Below are 17,113 nucleotides of genomic sequence, written 5' to 3' on the forward strand. Positions count from 1 at the left end.
TCTGCAGCGCTCCTTCACCTGGCTAGCCCCTGAGGCTGGGTCAGTCCCCTTAGCCTGCATGCCACCCCTCAAGGCTCACTAGACTCCTCTTCCTCCACTCATCGGGTCTGAAGCAGATCACACGTCTGTTCTGCCTGAATTCCATACTCCTGAGGGCAGGCCCGCATCTGCCCTGACCACCACTGTATCCCTTCCGGGTGCCCAGCCTGCAGCCTGGCCCAGTAACCATATGAATGAATGAATGAATGAATGAATGAATGAATGAATGAATGAATGAATGAATGAATGGAGAGTGAGCAAGCTAGCAGAGAATTTGCAGAAGGTGGGAAACACCTGCAGAGTTATTTTGTCAGTGATAAGCCCTGCTGGGTTTGCCTCTCCTCAGGCCAGCCCCAAGGACAGCTCAGGCTCACCAGGCAGAGTGGCTCCTCTTGGCCCGGCCACCTCCCTGGGGCTCCTCAGAAGGAGGTGCGGCCGCTGAGGTGACCCCTGACTCCCCCTCCTTGCTGCAGCCATGGATCCCGCACAGCACAGCCCGCAGAGGGGATTTGCATTGCTAAAGGATTCACCACAGAGCACCTGAGACTAACCAGCCCAAAGCATGTCAAGGCGGGTTGAGCACTCACATTTGATTTACATGCAGCTTCGAGGCTTTGAGAAGTCAGGCACTAGTGAGAAGCAAATCCCAGAGGAAGTGGGCATACCCCACCCCCAGTCTTAGTCCAGGCTCCCTAAGGTGGGATTGGAGGGGGCTTGGGCTCCTCACTGCTGAGACAACGTGCCTGCGGTAGCAGAGCTCTGGTAGGGTACAAGGAAGAACTTCCCAATTACAGCCAGCTTTGGCTTGCTTGGGGAGGCGGTAGGGGCCCGGATGTAAGGGTGGGCCCCTTCTCAAAGCTGGAAAAGGTCATAAGTGAAGGGCGGCCCTTATCTGCACCCTATTTCCTACTTTAAATCCTGGCCATTGGCATTCACCTTGGGATTAGGGAGGCCCTACAAGACGGGGCCTGGGTTCCGGAGTCATACTTTGCTGGGTTCAAATTCTGGCTCAGCACGGACTGGCTGTGTGGCCTTGGGTGTGTTGCTTCACCCCCTGAGCTTCAGAGTCTTCATCCATGAGACGGGCCTGGATTGGTCCCCACCTAGCCAAGGGTGCTGTGTGACGTCAGTGGGAATTTGCACACAGAGTACCCAGCATACAGTAGGCACTCCACATCATTGGTCCTTTCCTTGGGGCTATGCCACCTGCGGAAGTTGGAGGCCCTTTCCCAGCCCTGCCCTGCAGCCTCTCTCCCACTGCTAAGGTGGGTGAACAGGGCAGGTGGCAGTCTGGTGAGGGGAGGATACTTGGATAAATCTATCCCTAGGCACTTCCAGAAGACTCTTTTTTGCCAGACTGCAAGCTAAGTTCTGCAGGGAGCTTGATGATGGGACGAGGCTATAGTCCCAACATAAAGGCAAGGGTCCATAAAGTAAAGTAAGGACTACGGGTTTGAGAGGGGGTGGGGGAAATCCCAGAAGACTTCCTGGTAGAGGTCACTCAGTAGAGGTGAGTCAAGGCCAGAGAACAAAGCTGGCCCTGATAGGTTGAGTTCTGGTCTTTGCTCCACCTCTTCTCTGTACCTAGGTGCCCTCCAGGGGCCCGCCAGCTTCCACAGGGGGATCTCTGCCCTGAGGAGGAACTGAGGACCCCGAGTTGGTGGGGGGGGGGTCTGTTCTCCTCAAGGCAGGAGGCCATGTTGAAGTTGCACACAGAGGACAGCTATTTGTGGCTCAGCGAGGATTTGACTCATGCTGGGGGTGGGGAGGATGTGCAGGAGGGGAGATGGGGACGTGTGAATCACAGAATCTGACTGGAGTAGTTGGTGACACACAGACAGAGCCTCTATTGCCACCTCTAGTCAGGCTTCAGCTCCTGCTGTGGGGCAGAAATAGGCGGCTGGAGCTCCTGGGTTCCTCCCTGACTCACCTGGTGACCTCTACAGGTGCCTCAACCCTGCCGTGCACCTCCCGAGACCAGGCTTGGGCTGATTCCACCCATCACAGAACAGGGCTGGGCACGGTGGGGGGGGGGGGGGGGAGCGGTGGGGGGAGCGCTGCATCAATATGTCCACCTCCTAAGAGTCAGCTTTGCTAAACCTCAGTTTACCCATTTGCTACATGGGCCTGGGTAGGGGTTACCTTCCCATTGTGCCTGACTCCCTAGGGAATATGCTGGGGCGAGAAGCAGGTGCTGCATACCCAAAAATGGCCATGATCTGTGCCACTAACTAGGGCAGGTGGCTCCTGGCCTGGGGAGCAGACGGTGGATCCTGGGCAGAGTGGCTGGCAGATACCCTGTGTCCTTGGCCTGGACCCTTTGCTTTGCTCTGGGGAGGCCTCAGCTGGTTCACGAATTCCTCTTGCTCATTGCTTCATCCCAGCTCTAGACTGCTGGGAAATTCGCAAATAATGACATCTGGGTGTTGGTACCTTTTGGAGACCCATGATGGTCGCCCCCCCCAGGGGAGCCAACGCGGATGATCCTGCTGTCACTACAGTTTGAAAACCACAGCTCCATCTGTCCACAGATGGGAAACTGAGGCACAGAGACAGGAGTGGGTGAGCCTGCACAAAGCCCATGGACTCAGGCCCTAGGAACCAGAATCCAAGTGTGCGGGAGAAGGCACCATGGGGTGGGGGTGGGTGGAGGTGCTGGGCTGCCCCCAGATGGGACAGGGAGACAGAGATAGGCGGAAGACAGCCCAGGTCTGGGATACTCCTTCTCCGAACTTTCTTCTTGCTTCCTGGAAAAACTGTCTGCCCCAGCACCCAGCCCTTCTGGGAGAGCCATGAATTATGCACAGAAGCCACGGGCCTGCGCAGGCCCATCATAAATGAGCTTTAATAATTCATACGGAGAGGAGCCAGGGAAAGGGAGGGCCTCCTGGGCCAGCCCTGGGGCAGCCTCTGCACTTCCAGCCCCTCTGCAGGCTTCTGCTGCCCAGCCTACCTGCCTCCTCCTCGCGGGCCACACACCAGCTAGGGCAGGATGGTGGGAAGGTCACTCCGACTCTGGGGAGGCACCGCCACTCAGCAAATGGCCTGTTCTTCCAGGCCGAAGAGCAGGAGGGTCCTCTCACGAGGCTCCTGGCCCAGGGCAGAAGCGGACAGTAGACAAAAGAGAGGAGGTCTGGTGGAATGCTAGCTAAAACAGTAACCCCAGGGGGCATGTGGGGATCGGTCGCTGCTGGGGGGGCCAGCTTAAAGTGGGGTGGGGAAGCTGATTTCACCAAGCAGGTGAGGTGTGTACAGAGACCTGAGGCAGTAAGAGAGGGGCCTCCTGGACTTCTGAGGAAAGAGCAGTCCAGGCAGAGGGAACAGCATGTGCGAAGGCCTGTGCACAGAGTACAGGAGTGTATTCAAGCCCCAGTGAGGAGGCCAGTGTGGCCTGAGGAGCAAGGGCAAGGATGCCATCGGGAGTGTGGTCACTGGACGGATTTTGCCCTTCCTGTGGTGGCCTGGAGCTGCAGAGGAAGGACACAGTTCCAACAGGACACTGGCTGCGCATGCATGTGAGAGCAGAAGCCAGCGACTGCATGGTGGCGGCCCCAGGCAGGCTGTGGGCCAGGGAGGTGGTAGGCAGTGGGCAGCAGGTGGAGCCGACAGGACTTGCTGAAAGAGAGAAAGCAGGTTCCAGGTCACCCTGAGGCTTTGAGCCTAAACAGAGGGAACTGCCATCAGTTGAGCCAGGGGAGGTGGCCGGTGAGGGAGAGAAGGGAGAGTGAGGCTCCAGAGGGAGGTCAGGGTCTCAGTTTTGGATCCATTCAGTTTGAAAGGCCTGTTAGACGTCCAAGTGGCCATGGCTCGCCAGCACCTGGGCGTTTGAGACTTGAGGAGAGGTGTGTGTCATCCTGATGGGCATTCATTAGCTGTGTGACCTTGGCCACATCACTCAATTGCTCTGTGCCTCAGTCTTCCCCTCTGAGGAGTGGGGATGAGGGTTAGGCTGCCGTGAGGATGAACCGAGGCAGTGCAGGGAGAGTCCGAGTCTGTCGCCGCTGTGACACCGGACTCACAGGTGCAGGCCCCGGGCAGGAAGACCCCAGTTAGAGCCCTTGGGAAATGAATCCCCAAATGGCTTGTGGAGGCCTCAGGCCACCCCTCCTTGGGCAAAGAGAGAGAGAAACAGATCTGGAGAAGCCAAGCACAGCGCTAGACGTGGGCCATAGAGCAGGGCCTCGTACAACAGGGGCTAGGGGAGAGATGGCCCCAGGGCCCTTCCCCACCCTCCAAGCTGAGCTCTGGCCTGGATCCCTACTCCTCCCCTGCTCCTTGGTGACTTCTCCGACCACTCAGTACTGCAAGGGCTGCTCCTGTGGAAGCTGGAGCAGTCCCCCTTAGGGGCTTCTTCCTACTGCTGGAAAACCCCAGACCAGGCATGGTGAGGGGGGTCCTGCTGAGGGGCTGCTCAGGAACCCCCGTGGCTGTGGGTGTGACAACCACCTCACTTTCTAGACGAGTTACCAGAGGCCCAGAGAGATGAAAGGATGTTACCAAGGTCACACAGCTAACCATAGCAGAAACAGAAGTCAGGCTCAGGTGACCCTCCATGCTACTGGGGAAACTTTTTCCCCTGCCTCAGCCAGCACGTCCCTGGCTGAGGCTTGCCTCATCTATGGGTCCTTCCTGACTGCTGGTGCCCCTGTGGACCCTTAATCCTGCCCTGATTGTGGGGAACGAGGCTGGGGTCTGTGACCATTTGCTGTGTGAGTCTGGACACCCTCCATCCCTCTCTGGGCCAAGCGGGCTGCCTGGCTCTTCCAGCCCTGGGCCATGCTGCTCTCTGGCTCCAGGTCTCTCCTGCCCTCCCCCCATCAAGCTGTTAGGAGTAAATACTGGGCTGGACCCAGCGCCCTAATTAAAGCCAGATGATTGTTCACTGTTAGTCTGAGGGGGGAGGCACGGTCTCGCTGCCACCTCCTAGCCGAGAGCCAGCTAGAAGGAAAAGCTTTTTCCCGGGGAAAGATAGGGAAGGGACAGCCCGTAATTAATAACCTCATTAAGGAGCAGTATTTGGGCAGGGTCCCAAGACACACATCGTCGAGGCCAATGGATTTAGACTAATTCGAACTTCGGCAGCATCAGCCCCTCCCCAGCTCCCCAGGGTCTCTGAGAATCGCCTGTGGTAAATGGGCTGCCTTTGTCCCTATGTACGTGGGATGGGGGGGTGGAGGGCATGACATGGGGGGCAGGTACCACGTTGCTCACACTATAGGGGTTTCTTTAGCTGAATTACAAATCAGTTGAAGATGGGCCAGTCCTTTGAGTCTTGTGCCTCAGTCTACCTGTTGAAGGGATGGGTGGCTAGCTGGGGAGCTTCATTCCACCCTGCACTGGCTGAGCCAGCATGCTCCCCATCACCCTGTGCTGACTGGCCTCCACATTTGTAGGCACTCTCATGTCCTTGGCCAGGAGTGGCTGGACCTAATTGGCCTCTCAGGAGCGAATGACCTTGACTAGACTTTTGCCCTCTGCCATCCTCAGGAGGCTGTGATCAAATCAGGGTCAGGGGCGATACCCTGGGCTTTGAGCCCCGAAAGACGCTGAGGCCCAAGCGTCTTCTCTCCCGAGTGCACAAGGGAAGGATCACGGAGACCCTGCCCTTCCGGAGGGATTGCACCGCACCTGGAGGCCTCAGTCTAAGGAAGAGGCACAGCCATCCCCCCTTAGTGAGCTGCAGGTCTGAGGAAGACTGGACTGTGGGTCTGTGCACATGAGTGTGTGGGACAGTCAGCCCTGCTGACATCCCTTCCTTGGGGCCGTGGTTTCCACCTGCCTCTTCTTTGGGTCCTGAGAGGTAGACAAGTGGTGAGCTTTATCTCCGTTTTCCAGATGGGAAAACTGAGGCCTAGAAGGACATGTCTGGGTCAAGGCCTCAGAAGAGCCAGGACTGGATCCTGGCACTCAGTCTGGGTAGAAAGGGACATCCACCCAAGCAGTCAGGAAGGACTCCCTGGTGGAGGTGGCTCTGGAAATGCCACAGTCCCGGGGTGCAGCCTTGAGCTTCCTGCCATTCGCAGGGTGGCTGTGGTCCAGAGGGAGGGCCGGCCACGGCCAGGGCTGCTTCAGCAGGGGCCACGGTTGCTGTCTGAGCTTTGGGTGGCTGCCGGGGGACGGACACCCTCTCCAGGCCCACCCACCAGTCATCTTCCCCTGGGCTAGGGTCAGCCTGATGCAGGCCCTCTAGCCCAGCTCTCTTGGGCTCTCTTCAGGTCTGTGTCTGTCTGTCCCTTACCACCCTTCTCTCGCCCGATCTTTTCTTCTTTCCCCTTCAGAAGACTGTGAAAACACCGAGGTGGGAGATGGCAGGCCAGCTGAAATATAATCAGAATAATTGAATAGCAATTTATTTTAAATCATTGCCTCCCCCAGAGCTGGGAGAATAATTGGCCAGCCTGTCACGAGAGAAGCAGGAGACCTGTGGGCTGCCACCACTGCCAGGCTTGGCTCACATGCCCTGAGCCGCGGGTGGCCCCCACACCCCTCACCTGCCCCAGCCTCGTCCTGTCTTGCCATCCACCCCTCCCGCTTCACCTGCAGCTCCACCCTTGCCCCCCGCCCCCCACCTGCCCCGTTGTGATGGCTGCTCTGCTGAGCTAGTGGGAGGACAGGAGATTGCTCAGAGGTCCCCAGGGCAACCAAGTTCATCCAGGCAGGCTGCCTGGTGGAGGCAGCCCGCAGCAGGGCTTTGATGGCAGAATGCCTCCATAGTGGTAAGGAGGCCTGCAGAGGCAGAGGTTGGGAGTCCTGAGGCCCCTACTAGGCCTTGGCCTCCCTGGACCTGCCCCTGCCTGCTCTGGAACAAAGCCTGCCTCCTTCCCTTCTGGCCCTTCTGCAGGGTCCGGCCTCCCACACCCACCCGCGCCCTCCGAGGGTAAACCTGCCTTGTCACCTGTCTCTGGTTTTTTGATTTGTTTAATTATAGATGAGTTTTCTGCATAATTTATTCCAAAAGCCTGGATTATACTGTACAATTAAATCACATTCTGATCAACAACTTCGGCATAAAATTAACAACTGGCAACAGTCTCATCTGTGCTGCGGCATCTGCACACAGGCCCTCCCTCTCCCTCTCCCCTCCCCTCCCCTTCCCGGGGCTTCTCCTCCCCCCTCCTCCTGCCCTGCCCCTCCCCGCTGCAGGCCTCAGAGCTCCAGACCCCAGGGCGGCTCTGTAGTTTGGCTGGGGCCTCCCCAGGCTCGAGCTGGGCTCTTGGTGGTTCTGCCCGCTGAAGGGGGTCCTCAGCCCCAGTTCCTCACCCCGCATGGGGATGGCCTCGCTCCCTTACCTCTTAGTGACTCTTCTCTCACATACTCCTCTTGGTTCTGAAGCCTGCCCTGGAGAGCAAGGCCTGGCGTCCTGCAGCCCCTTGGGCCTTCTTCCCGCTGGGCTGCCCTCAGTCTGCCAGGTCCGGGCTTAGTGCCCCTCTGCCCTGTGCCCACTCTCTGCCTCTCTCTCACCCTTTCCAGGAATCCTGGCCACACTCCCTCCCTCCGTGCCCTTCTCCCCAAGTGCAGGCATTCATGGGAGCTCTCCTGAGCACGGGGGCACTGTATTGGGTGCTCTCGTAGCCCCCAGGGGTGCCTGGTAAATATGCATCGAGGTTGCCGTGTGGATTTGGCCATTGAAGCTTTTCAGCCAGTCATTCGCCTTATTTACAGACAGGAATACTGACATTTGAAGGGAGCTCAACTCCCGGAGGTCGTGGTCACACCTCGACCTCGTGGTGCCTGAGGCTTCCCAGAAGCTGCCCTGTCCTGGAAGGGTGGGGTCAGGGAGCTGATGGAGCCAAGAGGATGGATCTGGCTTCCTGCTAAGTATGTGGCCCTGCACCCATCCTTGCCAGGGGCCTCCGTTTTCTTATTTGTGGAATGGGGGCCCAGTGCCTGCACCTCCCTGGGTTCAGGCACATAGAGGACACAGAGGTACAGGGCTCTGTCCTCGGCCTCTCCTGCCCACACCAGTCATCCTGAGGGCTGCAGCCCCTGGCTGCACGTGCCTCCTCCCAGACACTCTCTCGCCTCCCTGTCTTGCTAATTTGGCACTTAGAGACACTCGGAGATAAGCAGTGTCATCTCGGTGAAGAGCATGGAAAAACACAGGGATGTGGGGAACCAGCAGGTGGGCCTACGCTGTCGGGAGGGTGACCCATGGGCAGCCCTCAGGAGGCACTGTGGAGCCAGGCACCTGGCCCTGGGCTGATGGGAGCCCAGGCATATTTGGTCAGCTTGCCTTTGATCCAGTGGGGCCATGGATCCAGATACGTCCCACATACTTCCAAAGCCCCCATGCCATTCTGCCAGAGGGAATGCGGCTGTGCCTGGCCAGGTCAGCCTCGGCTTGGTGGGTGGTTTCTCCAGCCTTCAGACAGGAGCTGTGGGGGTGCATAGATGACTCCCGGCCTCCTTTGTCCCATGGTGTCACGCCTTAGAGCCAGCACTGATATGCCAGCCAAACCCTGGAACCCACATACTCTCATCTCAGTGACAGTGAAATGATTTATCTATCATGTTCTTTTTAACACTGGGACACATACTGCCTTCCTAATTGGGTTTGGTTTAGGTGAATAATCAGAGTAACTTGTTTTCCCTGGCATTGTTTTGATGCATGGTGCTGCTGGGGCCTGGGGTCTGTCTGTCCATCACGCCCAGGGCACCAGACCAAGGGCTAGAGCCACCCCCCCACCCCGGCCCCCAGGAGGATGTGTGTGTCCTGCCATGTCATGGGCGGACCGGTCTCTGCGACCTACAGCAGAGTCTGGAGCTGCTCAGCCTGGGGGTGGAAGTGGGGAGGCCGTGTGTATGTGCATGTGAATGTATGTGTGTGAGTGTATGTGTCTGTGAGTGTGAGAGAGAGACAGTGGGAGGGAGGGAGAGAGGGAGGGAAAGAGTGTGTGTATCTTGGAAAGAATTGGACTTTATCCTGAGATTTGGCTCTTCTAAAATTCTTTTAGTGTTGAAATAGCCTTTTTAGATGAAATGATGGTGATTATAATAATAATAATGTGTTGTCTGAGCAAAATAAAAACTTGGCATCCATGTCTGTTCTTCCAATTAATTTTCTTTTGCTTATCTGTGAAATCCTAGAACCAGAGACCTATAGATACACTAGAAAAGAGTCAACAGCCTGGGGCCGAATCAGTGGTGTGCTAGTAAATGTTTACAGTTCACTCTCCAGGGGGAAAAAGAACTGCAATTTGTAGCATTTGCCGATTTCTGTGGTATAAATATTCCCACCATGGCCGATTTCAAGTTCGCAGAGTGACAATACTGAATGCAGAGCTGGGAGGAGGTGCACTCTTGCGTGGCTCTTGCTGACTCTAGCACATCCATGCATCAGGCTCCATGTCTGCTGCTTCCTGGGTGGGTGACCGTGGGCTGGTCACCTAAAGCCCCTGTGCCTCAGTTTCCTCATCTGTAGATTGGGGATGATAATGTTTGCTGCTTTGTGAGGCTTGAAGCAAGAGAGCAAGTGGCATGCTGGCACCACTCCATGTACATCGTGGGTGCCCTTGTGCACATTAGTCCCAGAAACGATTATGATTGGCATTCGTCCCCTGGACCAGTGAGTGACTGAGGTCAGGGTCAGGCCCAGGGCAGAGTTAATGGTTCCCTTTGGAGATCAGCTCCTTGACCTCAACCATTTTTGTACCTAGCTGGACACAACATCCCACCTCAACATTCCCCCCCACCGCTCCCGGGCTCTGTCTCAGGAGCAAAAACAGCCACCTGCCCCGCTGTCCACCCACAGCCACGGCCACGCGATCAGCACCTGGTACATAGGAGCAGGGGCCAAGCAGGCTCTCCGCTCTCTGCTGGGCTTTGCCCTCCCCTGGCTAGCACCGGAGGCCTGATTGCCCTTTGTAGCCTGGTCTGCAACCTGGCCTCCTCCTGGGCTTGGGGTTAGCTTTTTCCCTGTGGTGGGAACTGGAGGTGGGCATCAGGCTGTGGCTCAGCCAGCAACAAGCTGAAGCTAATACCTATTTCTTTTGATGTTAATTTTTTTTTTTCCATCACGGTCCTGACATTCAGCTTGGCAAATTGCAATTAGTGATCCGCCCGCTTCCTGCTCCAAGTTCCCATGCCAACCGACCCGGGCACACACAATGGCACAGGCCCAGCCCCCCAGCCACAGGCCTGAGGATGGATGTGGGGCAGGGGGCTGGGGTGGAGGCTCGAGCTCTTCTGACCCAGGGAGCTAGCAGAGTCCTGGCCCTGAGTGACACTGGGGAAGGTGGGAGACGTAGCAGGCCCAGGGCACATGTTAGGGCCAGATGTGATCTCCTGGATCCTATGGTTTCTAGGGTACTCCTCCAGAGACTGGGGGGCTGGCTTCACCCCACCCCTACCTTGCCCTATGGGCTGTGCTTAACCCGTGGTGTATTTAAATCTTTGTGGTAACTCTCCTATGAGCCCTCCCTGGAATGGCCTTGTTCTCTGTGTGGTGGGATGAGGACGTTGAGGTACCTTTTCAGATGCATTAGGGCAGCGGACCTTGGTCACAGCAGAGAACACCTTGGGAAGTGTGGAGAACATCTCCCTGGTATGGTTTTGCTCACCTGATCTGGCACTGCCTAAAGGAAGGGTCACAGGTTAGAACGTGGACCGAGCCTCTCCCCCGATGCCACTCCTGTTCCGTGGGTGTGGGCTGAGAATGCTGGGTCCTGAGGCCACCTGTGCCTCCTGTTGGCTCACAAGTATCCCAGTGCAGCACCTTTGACTGCCTGTTCTCATACCCTATGAGGTGGTCCCAAATTATCCCCACTTTCTGGAGGAGGAAACAGACACAGACGGGTCAGAACGAGCTCAGAGAAACACCAGTGCGAAGGAGACCTGCTTAGGCTGGTGGCTCAGGTGAAGGACTCATGGGGCTTGCAAAGCCCCTGGAAAGGGGCGGAATGGTCTGAACTGGACCTGTGGGTGGGCAGTTGATGCGGGGCACGCAGCAATGAGCTTCAGATAACATCTGTGTGCTGGAAAGATGAGGGCTGCCTCCACCAGAATCTCCACGTCCACTTCTCAGCTGAGGCCCACGGGGGCAGGAAGCTGCCCCCGGCTACACAATGACTTGGTGGTGATGGCAGCGACTCATGTTCCTTCCCCTTCCTCAGGCCTCACCCAGCCTTGGGGACAGGAGGCTCTGAGATCCAGCAGCCCCCACATGGCTCACTCATGTTCCCCTCTTCCCTGGTGTCCAGAGTCCCCACATTCAGAGCAGCAACATCAAGGGCTGGCTCTTCACGGTGAAAAATAGTCTCCCTGCAGGCTTCTTGGAGCTGCTGGACTCCCTCGGTGCATTTAAACTACAGCCTGTTCTCCTCCCTGGCTGCGCAACAGTACGTGAGGAGAGCCTGGGCCACCAGGTCTAGGCTTCAAAGGGAATCACAGGCTTACTCCGGTTCCTAGTCTCTGTTTCTCCTCCAGTGAAGATCGGGTTCTGAAGGAGTGGCTGCTACGGGTCACGCCCCAGGTCACTCGGCGCTGGGCTGTCCCAGCACTGGGGAGGGGGGCCCTCCTGACACCTCTCTCCTCTCTGCACACAGGATGCAGCACTGGGCCCGGCGCCTGGAGCAAGAGATCGATGGCGTGATGCGGATCTTTGGGGGTGTCCAACAGCTCCGTGAGGTAAGCCCGGTGCTCTTTGCTTTCTGCTCAGGGACCCTCTTCTGAGTGGGAATGGGAGAAGGGCTTCAGAAATAAGGAGTGAGGTTGGCCAGTGCTGGTCCCAATGGGGCAGGTGGGGAAATTACTAGAAAAACAGCCACTCCTCCAGGACTTGGCCTGCTCTTTCTGGTACTGAGCACTAGCCAGTGAGCTCTGATGTCAGGGTGTTGGGCTTTCAAGTTTTTCTTAAAAAAAGATTTTATTTATTTATTTATTTGAGAAAGAGAGCGAGAAGGCAAGTGGGGGGAGGAGCAGAAGGAGAGGGACAAGCAGACTCTGCATTGAGTGTGGAGCCCGACGCGGGGCTCAATCCCACGACGCCGAGATCATGGCCTGAGCCGAAATCGAGTGTCGGATGCCTCACTGACTGAGCCACTCGGGCACCCCAGAGTTTCAGGGTTTTACGTGGGTGAGGTCTGTGTCTGAGGTAGCCCCTGAGGCAGGGGGCCAGGCCCTGGAGGGTGCAGTGGGTGCGGTTGCGCACAGAGGTTGAGGAACTGTCCACGCGATGAGTGGGGCGGCCAGGCCGACAACAGCGGAGCGCGGCGCTGGCCGCTCAGGGCGCTGTAGCAGGAGACGGGTTGAAAGCCTGTGCTTGGCAAGTTGAGGGATCAGGGCAGGAGGGGTGATTGATTAGGCACGAGCGACCACATTCATCCTCGGAGATTATGTTAATGTTTGAAATAGTGATGTGAAGAGCAGGCCATCCGTCACCCCCAGAAGGCTGCAAAATGTGTCACTGTCAGGTCTCTGAGCCGTCACTCTTTATGTGGAAATGCAGAGGCTCGGAGAGCTGAGCTCTTGGAGTGCTTGGGTGGGACTTCCAGGGACCTGGGGGTACTTTGAGGAGCTCTTGCTGGAGGCTTGGGCCAGCACGCCCGACCAGAACCGAGCAGGGGAGTAACAGGGCTCTCCTGCCGATGGTTGTCCGGGAACAGCAGAGTAAACAGAGTTTCTGTAGGTGGTTAAGCCAAGAGGCCAGGTCTGGACCCTCTTCGTGACATCCTTCTTGTTCAGGGCTGGGATCAGCAGGTGAATGGGGAAGCTACCATGGGGTCTTAGCCTTGGTCCTTCCCCCCTGCTTAGCTTGGGGCAGGTACCCAGGAAACGGGGCTGGCAGTGAGTACATCGCCACTGGCTGTGGATGGGGCTGTCCCTCCGGCACAGATGCAGCTGATCAGGGCTGGCTAACAAGGTGGCAGCGTGACGGGGAGCGGGAGTCTGGGTCTGGAGGTCTCAGCCCCCAGCTTGCTGGGTATCCTCCCCCTAGTGGCCCAGTCTCTCTGAACCTCCCTGCCCTAATTGCTGGGCTTGAATTGCAGTAACCCCCATCCCACTCTTCCCATGAACTCTCAATGACTCAGCCGTACTTAGAGGCCAGCAGAGCTTTCCAGAGAAGGCTCTGTAGGAAAAGCTGTTCCAGAACAGAAGTCAGTTTATGCTCAGGAGTTGTACCCGGCACAGACTAGGTTCTAAGTGGGTGCTGCCAAGTGTAGCAGTGTAGGTTAATGAAGAAGTGATAGTACCCTGGAATGTGCATCGTGTGCCTTTCCAAGTCTTGTATTGGAACATAAGACGTACCATAAGTAGTTAACTACGCACCTCCAGTCAAGAATGTTCCGTGCTTTGAATTCCCAGCTTGAGGACATTGTTTATTTTATAGTCATGGGCAACTCAGACCCTGAAAGTTTGCCAGTAAGAAGATAATGTACCCATTTCATACATGAGATTTGGTTCTGTCTGAACCATTGAGCTCCCTGGCTGGTGAGAACCAGAGATGGAAGCCCAGCTCAGCATCCCCACTGTGTGCTCCTGGGCGAGTCCCCAACCCTCTCTGATCCTCACTGATCTGATCTGTGGCGTGTCTGGGAGATCTGGCTGGAGGATGAGGTGATGAGAATAACAGTGGATGGGCTGACACAGATACACCCCCTTTTCTAGAAATTTGACTTTCCCTCACTGATTGGAGTTTTCACTCCGAGGACCTGTTGGCCCCTCCCTTTCTGATGGGAGGTGAGTGATTCCAGACACTTTCCTCCGTGAGCACATCTTCCCCCACCCCCACCCGGCCAGCCACAACCAGAGTCATGCAGCTGGCTGTGGCAGCCCTGGGGCTTGGACCAGGGCTCCTGACTCCTGTCCCCAGCCTGCTCCTCCTCTAGGGGCACCTCTTGGAAGGCTGGGCAGGATGAGCCTGGGGAAGTGGGGAGCTGGGCTGGAGCAGGGGCTGTGCTTGGTGCGGTGGTGGCCAGCCTGGCCACAGTCAGAGAAGTGCTGACCTGGCGTTCCCGGCTGGCTCCTCCTGGCATCCCTCTGCCTGCCGACGGCTGCCAGCTCCCCGGCGGCTCTCTGTCCTGCTCCAGTTTTTTCTCACCGGCTTCCTCAGCCTCTTACTTCCCGCTGACAGCTCTGGGGCTGCTTCTTGGCACCTGGCACTCTGGTGAGGTGGGCGGCAGGAAAGCAAGTAAAGAATTCCAGAGGAAAAGGACAATCCCACAGGAGCGGGAGGGAGCCAACCTCCCCGCCCCCTACAAGCCACCCCAGACCTGACTAAGTCACCATGGCTCTCCTTCAGATGCATATGAGAGGGCCTGTGTGGCCAGCCCCTGCCCAGCAATGATGGGTTGGGAGGATGCTTACAGCAGAGCCCTGACCCAACTGCAGATGCTCCCGGGGATCCTGGCACCAGCTCCACCAAGCTGACAGCCTTAGGTCTCCCTGAGCTGATTCTGTGCTCCCCCCAAACACCCTGCAGTTGGGGTGTCCTGGCATCTGGGCCCCCTTGGCCTTCCTCCCCTGCATGGCTGCCCTCTGCCCCTACCCCGGTCCTGGAGGCTGCCCCACTCCCAGGAGCTGGGCGCCCCAAGAGCTGGTAGTGGCAGGAGTCCAGAAACTGCAGGCAGTGGCATATGGGAGCATTTTCCTTGCCTTGGCACTTTCCTCCTCCCGACCACAACCCCATGGAGGCATGGCTGCGTGCAGACCAGAGCCCACTTACAGGTTAGGAACCATAGCACACCAAGGTGGGGTGTGGGGGCTGTCTGCAAAGACCCCATCACATTTCCTCATCTAAGCCCAGGGCCAGCACATAGTGGGTGCTCCGGCTGTGGCCTGGTCTTCACATGCCATCCCCACCCCCATGCTTAGCCAGACAGTCCTGAGCCATGGCTCCCCCCAGGTACCCCAGTCCCCCCACCAAGCCCTGGCCTATTCCTGATGTGAAGAGGCCACAGAAGTGTGGGTTCTACTGTAGTCTGCCCTCTGCAGAACCCCTGGAAGCTGATCCATGTCTCCCAAGCTCCTTCTCTGCCCTCCCCCATCATCACCATATTGTCCCCATCCTTGGTGGGGCGGGGGAAGAGCAGAGAGCATATGCTTGGGCTCTGAGCTCATTTACATAATGAGGCTGATCAGGATGAATAATTCATCAGGTGCCTGGGGGTGCATGGGGGAGGACGTGGAGATGGCCGTTTTCCCCACTCTGAAGCCCAGGTCACTCTGACAGGTACAGCCAGGAACCTACTCACTTCTGACTGGGTGTCCAGTGTAGAAGGGGAACAACTCCGGGGACCTTGTGGGGAAGCAAAGCAGGAGAGATTATAGTCAGACGTGAGGAAGAACCAGTGGCTCATCAGGTGTACCATCCTGAGATGCGTTCCTGACCTGGGTGAGACACCTTCCTTGGAGGGTCTCTGAAGAAGATCCTCTCTCTGGGGTGAGGGAAGGCTTCCTGGCCAAAGCTGGGCTGGGAATAGAGATCCAGGATGACCATGTCTGGGGTCCACAGGCGTCTCTCTGGAAAGTGTCAAGCCAAGCCTGGGCCTGTGGGCGCCTTTCTCAGTCCACATCAACCCCTCCTACCTCGCCTTCTCATTGGGGCAGAAATGGCTTAGAGCCTTGTCAACATCCCTGGCTGCCTCAGTTCCATGATGGCCTTAGCCCAGCTGCATGCGGCTCGTTACTCCTGTGGTCCTAAATACAAACGGGAAAACCAAGGACCTGAGCGACTGTCTCCACTAGCCAGTCCCATCCTGGAGCCCCGACAGGCCAGTCTTATGTGGTAGTGGGGTTGGGGAGAAGTACCAAAGCCAGAGGTGCAGGCCTGGGGCCTGCCTGGAGGAGCTACCCTGAGGCAGCCCCTCCCCTCAGTTGCTGAGCTGTGTCTACAGAGAACAGGACCCTAGGACTCGGAGATCCCTACCCCCAAATCTCCTCCTCCACTCCCCACTTCTGTGCTTCTCTGGACAGGCATGGTGATTCAGACCGATGGTATCCATGTGTCCTCACGCTCTGGGTAGCCAGGGTGGCATTTCTGAACCAGTGATGGTGGCACAGTCCCAGCCCATCTTGTCTGCCCCTGGCCATCCCGGTACCCCATCTACTTAGTGCTCCCTGGGAATGTGTAATTAATATTTGTGGAGTGCCACATCTGGAGCTGGCTCCTGGCAAGGACCAAAGTCTGGCCACGACAGGGCCCCTTCCTACATGCCTTTGAGACAGGCCTCCCACTGCCCCTCCAGCCCTCCCCCCTGGCTGGTACCACTAATTCCTGAAACTCATGCATACTCACACACTGGCTTAGGGGTGCCGGCCAAGACTGTGGTTGGCCCCCATCTGGGGTGGGTTCTCTCTGGGCATCTGGGCATTCAGGTGGGGTTAGCAGTGTCCAAGAGTGCCAGGGAAGCTCAGAACCCTAGAAGGGCTGGGGCAGAAGAGGAGGAAGGAAGCCGGGGTAGGGGGAGGTGCCAGGGAACAGAACAGCCCCTGGAGGGCCAGGAAAGGGGAATTCAAGCCGTTGTGACCCCCAGACCCCACAGTCGGTCCTTCTCTCAGAGCACTGTGGTTCACATGTACCCCAAGAGGGAGGCCTGCAGCTCCCTGGCCAGGCGGACCACCCCCTGCCCACCTCGGAGACCAGCACAGCTGTCCCAGCTGATGTGCTCATAGTAAGATGAGGGGTGCTGAGGGAGCCCCAACCAGGCCCATCAAAGCCCCTCCCGAAGGTTCCTGGAAGCCTCAGAACCTTTGTCCTAGGGGCTCTGCTTTTGCTCCTCCCAAAGCCCCCACCCCTCCTCCAGCCACCTCCCAGTGAGGCCCAGCAGTGTCCTCCTTTCTCCTGGTGAAGATGATCAGGATGTGGGGTGCGTTGCGGTGGGGGTGGGGGGGCGCGGGTGTGAAATATACCGCTGGGTAAGGATTGCTGCCGCTCGCCTCCCTAAAAACCCACATATATTATTCTTTAATGGAAAGTTAATTGTCTTATTATTCCCTCCATATGGTCCTCTTGCTCGGCACCCAGCGGGGATGCATGGGGCTGAGGAGGGGCTCCTGGGAGGGCGTCTGAAACGTGGTGAGGCCGCCACTTGAGCATAATTAGATACACAGAGGCAGATGCATGGAAGCCTGGCCG

At 57.3% G+C, this 17,113-nt stretch overlaps 1 protein-coding gene across 16 annotated transcripts in view; it reads left to right on the forward strand.

Moving 5' to 3' along the window:
• The window catches only part of CACNA2D2 (calcium voltage-gated channel auxiliary subunit alpha2delta 2), a 142,328-nt gene that overhangs the window by 15,220 nt on the left and 109,995 nt on the right, over positions 1-17,113 (forward strand). For all 16 annotated transcript variants that reach the window (XR_010412909.1, XR_010412914.1, XM_064595610.1 and 13 more), the window contains exon 2: positions 11,583-11,664. Coding sequence is in view for 14 of the 16 variants with exons in the window: in XM_064595610.1 (XP_064451680.1) it covers positions 11,583-11,664 (82 nt within the window). In the remaining 2 variants the exon portion in view is untranslated. The remainder of the gene's footprint in view (positions 1-11,582; positions 11,665-17,113) is intronic.

The sequence above is a fragment of the Mirounga angustirostris genome, unplaced genomic scaffold (genome assembly GCF_029215605.1).
Source record: "Mirounga angustirostris isolate CCGP_5_RB_7025 unplaced genomic scaffold, mMirAng1.0.hap1 SCAF_1, whole genome shotgun sequence".
In the NCBI taxonomy this organism is placed as follows: Eukaryota; Metazoa; Chordata; class Mammalia; order Carnivora; family Phocidae; genus Mirounga; species Mirounga angustirostris.